General features: G+C 36.6%; 1 protein-coding gene across 1 annotated transcript; it reads left to right on the top strand.

Annotated features, from left to right (window-relative positions):
- The first annotated feature begins 1,437 nt into the window (after window positions 1–1,437).
- On the top strand, window positions 1,438–9,369 carry LOC117329650 (polyprenol reductase-like). Its single transcript, XM_033887685.1, has 5 exons — window positions 1,438–1,644; window positions 5,999–6,147; window positions 6,627–6,827; window positions 7,747–7,863; window positions 8,960–9,369. The coding sequence occupies exons 1-5, from the start codon at window positions 1,469–1,471 to the stop codon at window positions 9,217–9,219; spliced, it is 903 nt and encodes a 300-aa protein (XP_033743576.1). The 5' UTR covers window positions 1,438–1,468; the 3' UTR covers window positions 9,220–9,369.

Raw genomic sequence — 9,369 nt, 5'->3', positions numbered from 1 at the left:
CGGGATCTTGCCATTCTAGTGAAAGAAGTAGTATAGTATAGTAAATCTTTAAAATGATTTCTTATTCTGTGCAGATAAAGAGATTTTGTTGAAACTCCGCCTACACCGTAAATAAACGGAGAGTATCCCCCCCCCCCCCCCCCCCCCCCGCCAGTCATTGAATTGTATATACAATTGTATATATAAAAAAAAATTATTATGATATGTATACGACAGTTGAAGAAAACATGCATACATTGTACATTCGTATTCAATTCAATTCAGATTCAATTTCTTTATTAACTGTGGGCCATATTGCCCATTAGCACATGTTATAATATACAAAGTCGTAATATACGTACATGACGTATCCAAAGCATTCGATATTTTGCACTTGGGGCTAATGGCAAAACTGAATTCTTATAGAATTACTGGACACCTTTCGGGATGGTTAACATATTATTTAGATGTCACAAAAATGAGAATGCTGACTCACTTTCTCTCGTTGGTGTTACCAAAGTAGGAGTACCACAGGATTCTATCATTGGCCCTGTCTTTTTTGATTTTTGAACATATATAAAGTACATTGTATGTCACTATAGATTTTTTCGTTCATCTTTTTGCTGACAATACCTATATAGATTCTGTATACTTTGTCAAAATTTGAACATGCTTAAATCGAGACTTACAATCGTTAGATACTTAGGCAATGCAATGGTTTCGTTTATATCAAACATCTTCAAAAAAATATATATGTCAACTGCGTTGGCGTTATCTTTGGTTGTGACATTTTTTTACGCGCATAAACTCATACATTGGGGTTTTCACTTCGAGTGAGAAATTGTCTGATCATATCAATTATGTTTTTAATGATGAATATGTAAGGTACGGGAATATACAACCCGTACATGCTCATCGAGACATACGTACTGTAGTTGGCGATTGTAAACATGTGTTTCTGTACATGTACAGATGGTGGCTGACAGAAATCGGTCGCTATAGGAAACAAATGAGCGACCGCCGTTCCAAAATCACCTGTCGTTAGTCACAATAGTCGCTATACAGAGGTTTGTTATATATCAAATCTCACGGGGAACTTAAAATCGGTCATTAGTTATAGACAGGCGGTCGTTAGAGCAGGTTTCACTGTATTTACATAACATAGTCAGTAGTTAAATGTCCAACGGCCGATCAGTCCTAAATTATAATGTTCGAAAAAAAACAAACAAAAAACACTGTTCTTACTGCTCTTAAGCTTGCTGATGTTATTTCACCTCCCCCCCCCCCCCCCCCTTTTCTGTTTACTTATCAATATAATAAAAAAAGTAATTCATATTGTACTAATAAACTTTGTGCTTTTATTTCGAATTTGGTTTCCTCTACAACCGACCAAAGACAGTTAATTCCCCAGGCCGGATTTTTTTTCCTTTCTGTTTACAAACCTACTTTTATAATCCCGGGGTCGTTTCCGGTGTGATTTGTGAGGAGGATGTTTCTGCTTAGCGTAGTATGGAATATTGCTTCTTTAGCAATTATTCTGGGTTATTTAACCGTCGAATATAGTTCTTATTTCCCTAGTCTAATCCATGATCTATATTTGTTTGGGAAAGTCCGTAAATTAGACGGTTTCAAGTTACGGGACAGTATATTGCACGTGCCGAAAAGGTTTGTTGATAATATTTTCTAAGCTTACTCCAATATTAGAGGTTAACGCGACAGGAAACTTGTGACAGACTGTCATGTAATAAGACATGTACACTCGTTCATTCTGTGCCTAGTCCGAGAGCAATACGTAACCGCTTTTGATGTTTTATGTTGTTGATCATGAGTCTCCTCGCTCTCTTCTGTCAGTCCATCAGATTAAATATTGATTTAAACTACTTCTCGGTCAAATAAACCACTAATGTTTTGCATTAATACAGTTGAGCATTTCAGAACAAATATTTGGCTCTGTTCTCTGAAAATAATGCTAATTTAAGCCCCATTTCCCAACGTTTCGATAATTCCAAGTCAATTTCAGTAAAGCCTAAATATCCCAACCGATCCGGGTATCATAGTTCGCAAGATCGTAGCCTGATCGCTTATTAACGACCATGTTACGCACAAAATAAGGTTATATGTGTGAAATACATTTGTATTTGAGTATATTTTTGTGTATTTGAGTATATTTTATGTGTATTTGAGTGTATTTGAGTATATTTGAGTGTATTTGAGTAAAAAGACAAGCTGGAAGTTCATAGTAACTATTCTAAAAACATGACTCTCAACAAAAAATCGTTTACATATCTATATTGTATAAGATTTCCCTCACTATGCCTATTGAAAGAAAAGACAGTAACTGAATATTTACTGTTTCCATTCTTTCAAATTTTCACTTCTACATCATCATCTTCATCTATTTGGTGATTTTGCCTGAGTGATCTATGAGCGTTGATACAACAGGGCATAATGGGAACAATAGCATGAAAGATTGATATTCATTTAAGCAGTCATTATCACATATTTACATCTGAGAGGAACGAAGGACCTGGCACCAGACAGATTTGTATCTCAGAGGGGGGACCTGAGCGGGCGCGTCGATTTACCCCATACTACCTTTTTTGTCTTCAAATACGACACAATATCAAATAATATGCTACAAAAAGACGATTTTTTATCTTATCAATTAATCTTTTTTATACAAAACGGATACTAGTATATTCAGGAATGGACCGGACAACAAACTAAAACTTTGCAAACTGAGAACAGACAGCATTCCAGAAAGGCTCATGAAGAAAGCAGTAGACGCAAAGCCGGATTACATACTGCTACATCTTGATGGAAACAGCATCACCCCTACATCATCCCCAAGAGAAATCTTCAAGGGGATTTGTGACGTTCTAGTTGACCATTTCAACAACGCAGGAACACAGGTCTACGTGGCTGAGATAATGACCAGAGGCAATTTCAACAAGGTCCCGGGTTTAACAAAATAAGTTTTTGACAGACAGATTTAGAGAAAGAGGGTTAATCAACTGCTCCAAAAGCGCTATGAAAACTTTTTTGTGAGGTTCACAGACATCAAGTACCCCCAGGATTATCATCCAGACATGGTACATCTCAGCACAGATATCAACAGGGGCATGGAAAAATATATATGGCGAATAAAACACATTATGAAGAGCCTATCTTAACATAAGAGTAAGGCATTTTTCAAGCGGCCCTTTTCAAGGTCACCCAAAAGACTAAAAAAGTTCCAATGTTTTATATACAACCCGGGATCTTGTCATTCTAGTGAAAGAAGTAGTATAGTATAGTAAATCTTTAAAATGATTTCTTATTCTGTGCAGATAATGAGATTTTGTTGAAACTCCGCCTACACCGTAAATAAACGGAGAGTACCACCCACACCCCCCCCCCCCCCCCCCCCCTTTTCAGGGCCAATACACGCTCCAATTATGCATAAAACGGCCCTTTTCAGGGCCAATACACGCTCCAATTACGCATAAAACGGCCCTTCTCAGGGCCAATAAATGCTCAAATTACGCATAAAACGATCCCTTATAGTCACCAAAAGATTTTTTCTGGAAAAAAGCCAAGCAAACCCACGTAATCATGTTAAATGATCTAAACGTGGCAGTATACATGTATCGTAGATAAATGTATAGTTTTGGTTCGTTGTCTGGTCCATTCCTGAATATACTAGTATCCATTTTGTATAATAGATTTATTAGCCCACCATCATCAGATGGTGGGCTATTCAAATCGCCCTGCGTCCGTGGTCCGTGGTCCGTCCCTCCGTCCGTCCGTAAACAATTCTTGTTATCGCTATTTCTGAGAAAGTACTGAAGGGATCTTTCTCAAATTTCATATGTCGGTTCCCCTTGGTGCCTAGTTATGCATATTACATTTTGGGACCGATCGGAAAAAAACATGGCCGACAGGCAGCCATCTTGGATTTTGACCATTGAAGTTTGTTATCGCTATTTCTGAGAAAGTATCGAAGGGATCTTTCTAAAATTTCATATGTAGGTTCCCCTTGGTGCCTAGTTACGCATATTGCATTTTGGGACCGATCAAAAAACAAAATGGCCGACAGGCAGCCATCTTGGATTTTGACCATAGAAGTTTGTTATCGCTATTTCTGAGAAAGTACTGAAGGGATCTTTCTCAAATTGCATATGTGGGTTCCCCTTGGTGCCTAGTTATGCACATTGCATTTTGGGACCGATCGGAAAACAAGATGGCCGTTTGGCAGCCATCTTGGATTTTGACAATTGAAGTTTGTTATCGCTATTTCTGAGAAAGTACTGAAGGGATCTTTCTAAAATTTCATATGTAGGTTCCCCTTGGTGCCTAGTTACGCATATTGCATTTTGGGACCGATCAGAAAACAAAATGGCCAACAGGCAGCCATCTTTGATTTTGACCATAGAAGTTTGTTATCGCTATTTCTGAGAAAGTACTGAAGAGATCTTTCTCAAATTTCATATGTGGGTTCCCCTTGGTGCCTAGTTATGCACATTGCATTTTGGGACCGATCGGAAAACAAGATAGCCGTTTGGCAGCCATCTTGGATTTTGACAATTGAAGTTTGTTATTGCTATTTTTGAGCAAGTACTGAAGGGATCTTTCTCAAATTTCATACGTAGATTCCCCTTGGTGCCTTATTATGCATGTTATATTTTGGGACCGATCGGAAAACAACATGGCCGACAGGCAGCCATCTTGGATTTTGACCTTTGAAGTTTGTTATCGCTATTTCTGAGAAAGTACTGAAGGGATCCTTCTCAAATTTCATACGTAGATTCCCCTTGGTGCCTTGTTATGCATGTTATATTTTGGGACCGATCGGAAAACAACATGGCCGACAGGCAGCCATCTTGGATTTTGACCTTTGAAGTTTGTTATCGCTATTTTTGAGCAAGTACTGAAGGGATCTTTCTCAAATTTCATACGTAGATTCCCCTTGGTGCCTTGTTATGCATGTTATATTTTGGGACCGATCGGAAAACAAGATGGCCGTTAGGCAGCCATCTTGGATTTTGACAATTGAAGTTTGTTATCGCTTTTTTTGAGCAAGTACTGAAGGGATCTTTCTCAAATTTCATACGTAGATTCCCCTTGGTGCCTTGTTATGCATGTTATATTTTGGGACCGATCGGAAAACAACATGGCCGACAGGCAGCCATCTTGGATTTTGACCTTTGAAGTTTGTTATCGCTATTTCTGAGAAAGTACTGAAGGGATCTTTTTCAATTTTCATATGTAGGTTCTCCTTGGTGCCTAGTTATGCATATTGTATTTTGGGACCGATCAGAAAACAACATGGCCGACAGGCAGCCATCTTTGATTTTGACCATAGAAGTTTGTTATCGCTATTTCTGAGAAAGTACTGAAGGGATCTTTTTCAATTTTCATATGTAGGTTCTCCTTGGTCCGTCGTATTGCATTTTTTGGACCAATCTGAAAACATTGTCGACAGACAACCATTATCGCTTAATCTCAAATTTCATATATAAGTTTAATTTCCCTTGTTTAAAAAGTACTGGAGGGATATTTCTCAATTGATACAGATTAGTAAAATGAAGGGAAAAGTAGAGAAAAGATCAATCTGACATGGAACCTATGAAGATCATTCAATGGTGGGCGCCAAGATCCCTCTGGGATCTCTTGTTACTTTATAAGATAAAAATTCTCTTTTTGTAGCATATTATTCAATAGTGTGTCGTATTTCATGACACAATAGGTAGTATGTGGTAGTATGGGGTAAATCGACGTGCCGACCTGAGCTGGCATCAGGCAGATTTATACTGAGAGGAGGGATCTGGCATTAGACATTTTCCCCTACTGTTCATCATTTTATTTGTATTGTTCCTTTAAATTAATGCATGCATTCATAATATTTTCTTTTATCTGAATAAATAAATGTGTATGATGATTTCATCATACTTAAGTCACTATAACCACTTAATTTAATTTCTAACCAGTATAAAACAATCTATTTCATTTATTTAATTTATTTTTTATTTCATTGTAGCTGGTTCTGCCATTTCTATCTCACGGGTGTAGTGATAAACTCCGCTGTCTTAGCCATCACTCTCTACACAGTTTTGGGAACGGGAGTTTGGCCAGAATGTGTCCAAGACTTCCTCACTATCATAGGACATCCTGGCAAGGAGGCTGAAGGTGATCAGCTGCTGAATGTAATGATGTATCAATAGGATCAACAAATCTTGTTTATTAAAACATTTCAACATTATGTCCTAGAGATGTGCCCCATCAAGCTCTAGCTCTATCAAATATAATTCTGGGGATACCAAATTAAGCTCTCAAGGGTTCACTGGATGTCAATTTAAAAGTGTTTGGATTCTGTTAATTCAAATAAAATGCTACTTTTTCAAAGCAGATTGTAAAACTGGTTTCAAATATATGATAAAACAAAAGTTTGAATTGAATGAAAGTCCAAAGAAAAATTATGTACATTTTTTCTAGATTGGTATGTAATGATTGAAATGAATTTTTCATTAATTCATCAGTTCGTTGTCATAAAGTATGCTTAAACAGAACTTGAATACATTGTGTGTCAAAAAAATCCACAAGTAAATACACTGCTATATGTGTGAATGTATTATAACACATGTAGATGTCTTTCACTTTTGTCACAGATCTGACAGCCCCGTTTCCAATGGTGCTAGCTATTGTCATGGAAGAGATACAGGTGATTCGCAGAAGCATTGAAACCCTATACATCAACAGCTACTCAAACAGTAAAATGAGTCTGGTCATCTACATTGTGGGTTTGCTATTCTACTCCAGCATCGGCATATCCATCCTGTCCCTGTCTCAGGCAGGTCCAATCTCTCTGGGTAGGTACCGGGTAGATGTTTCTGCTTTCCCTATATATCCTGCTCTCCCTATATATCCTGCTCTCCCTATATATCCTGGTATCCCTATATATCCTGCTCTCCCTATATATCCTGCTCTCCCTATATATCCTACTCTCCCTATATATCCTGGTATCCCTATATATCCTGCTCTCCCTATATATCCAAAGGCAGTTATGGTTTTTGATGTTACATTGTATTATCCTGGTTATTGAAAGTCTATCTATACCTACGTGTAGGTATCCTGACAATCAGGGATGAAACAGAGATATTTCAATCCGAGGGAGAAGATTTTGAAGTTTACTTTCCAAGTGTTTGGCAGCTTAAAAAGTTCCTACATTGAGATCCACAGGTCTCAAACTCAAGAGGATGAATACTTATTTTGTTTTACTCTGTTAGACCTATTACATATCTAATTTTGACATCACGACAATGCAAGAAAATGATGAGGGATTTGATTGAATTGCTGATGTGATGTCATTGCATTGTTGTCCTGACATCATTCAATTGCAGAGTTGTATCCACAGTTTAACCTTGCAGCAGTTCCATATCTCACCCAAGGGTTGAGATGGGTAATTCCCCTTCACAACAACTACAAAATGTCATGGGGACAATATAATGATGTCATGTCAGCAATTTAATCACATATCACATCAACATTGTCTTGCATTGATAAAACATCAATTTCAGATACAAAATAGGGCAAAAATAGAGTGAGAGAAAATTATTTATTCACCCCAATGGGAGTGAGAATTTGACAAGTTTTTAGACAAATGTTTCATCTTGAAAACTTTTAATATTCAATTTTAATTTCTCTCAAAATGTCTTTGATGTCCCGTGATGATGATAACCAAACTTAAAATCATGAAAAGTTATTATGAAAATATTTGTTTCCTTACAGAAGATTTCTATTCACTGTCCTGGCTACAATGGTATGCTGTGGTCTTGTTCCTGTATGCAAGTTACAAGCAGTACAGTATCAACAAAAGGATGGCTAAGTTACGACAGGATAAGAATGGTGAGATTTTATATCTCGGTAAACTTGATGTGGAGACCATCTCTAAAAGAGTTGTCACCAGTGATATTAGGTCTCATTTCAGGACGACATACATGGTCTGTTTTGATATTGGTTTTAGATTTATGTTAAATTCAGATATAGATACACCCAGTGTTTTGAATGAAACTTACATCATTGGTTGAACTTAATTATGAGGTTATTCCTGTTAGAAAGCAGGTCACACATGGTCTGTTTTGATATTGGTTTTAGATTTATGTTTAATTCAGATATAGATACACTCAGCGTTTTGAATGAAACTTGCATCATTGGTTGAACTTAATTATTGTATGAGGTTATTTCTGTTAAAGAAAGCAGGTCAGCACTTAGTTTACAATTTGAGAATGACGTCCCTTCAAGCCATTCAACAAAAAATCCTGCCAAATTTGAGAGGCAGGGAAATAGGCATATACAATGATCATACTGTATATCATATTTACTGTGTAAGCAGTATTAAAGGATGTTCATCATGGATATGATGGCATTTTAAGAATTACAAAATTATGGTCCGTTTTGAACTGATCAAGTATATGGGACATTTATGTTCAGAACTAATTCTATATTTTGGAAATTTTAATGTTCTGAAAATATTGGAGGCAGCAAATAATGTTCAAGAGGTGATAGAAGAGCATGTATGTGAGTCGCATATTAACTGTAGCCATGCCACAATACACTGAAAGGTTAATGTTGGCAGTGATTGAATGACAATTTGTGCAGTCCAAGGGAGATAATTTCCTTGTATTGCTTGAATCAAATTTTGGGTGTATATTTAACAAGTAAATTTGTTAAATACTGCGATTATTTTAAAGATTAAGGTTATAAAAGATGATATAAGATAACCAACTGCATTTATTAATTTTCTGTCATGAATTTTCTATTGATCATTTTTTATCAGAATAAATATTTGAACAATTCTGTATATTTTTGCAAAGAATATATTTTTATTGATATAATGAATACTATTTTAGTCCATGAATTCTAAACAAAATATGGTTTTCATCCACCTTGATATGTTTTGGTTCTGTGTGTAAACTATGTTGTTTTATATTTTAATTTTTAGGTAATGTTGCCAATAAGAAGCATCACATTCCACACGGGGACTTGTTTGAATATGTATCTTGTCCACATTTTCTAATGGAGATTATTCTGTACTTTGCAATCGCCACAGTGGTCGGCTGGGAACACGAGGTATGTCTATATCTGTGGCTCTTTGTATTTGTCAACCAACTCATCGAGGGGTATCTCGTCCACAGATGGTACAAGGAGACGTTCCCCAAATACCCGCCGGAACGGAAAGCTATTTTACCCTACCTCTTCTAAGCAGATACATTTATTCCACGTAAATGTATCATACAGAACAGAGGCTGAAAGAATCGTAAATATATCTCAACTCAACGTCCATCATTCCTGTTTTAATATTAGTACAAATTGTTAAGATTTTTACAGATAGATAATTCTGCTGAGAGAATC

Source organism: Pecten maximus, chromosome 6 (genome assembly GCF_902652985.1).
Source record: "Pecten maximus chromosome 6, xPecMax1.1, whole genome shotgun sequence".
Lineage (NCBI taxonomy): Eukaryota > Metazoa > Mollusca > Bivalvia > Pectinida > Pectinidae > Pecten > Pecten maximus.
The sequence above is the reverse complement of the archived record's forward strand: the minus strand, read 5'-3'. Positions and strand labels throughout refer to the sequence as shown.

What these genes read in the sequence shown, in the direction of transcription:
- LOC117329650 (XM_033887685.1), top strand. Translation starts at nt 1,469, where the DNA reads ATGTTTCTGCTTAGCGTAGTATGGAATATTGCTTCTTTAGCAATTATT. An exon ending in ATATTGCACGTGCCGAAAAG is followed by an intron (nt 1,645 to 5,998) that starts GTTTGTTGATAA and finishes ATTTCATTGTAG; the next exon opens with CTGGTTCTGCCATTTCTATC. An exon ending in TCCTGGCAAGGAGGCTGAAG is followed by an intron (nt 6,148 to 6,626) that starts GTGATCAGCTGC and finishes CTTTTGTCACAG; the next exon opens with ATCTGACAGCCCCGTTTCCA.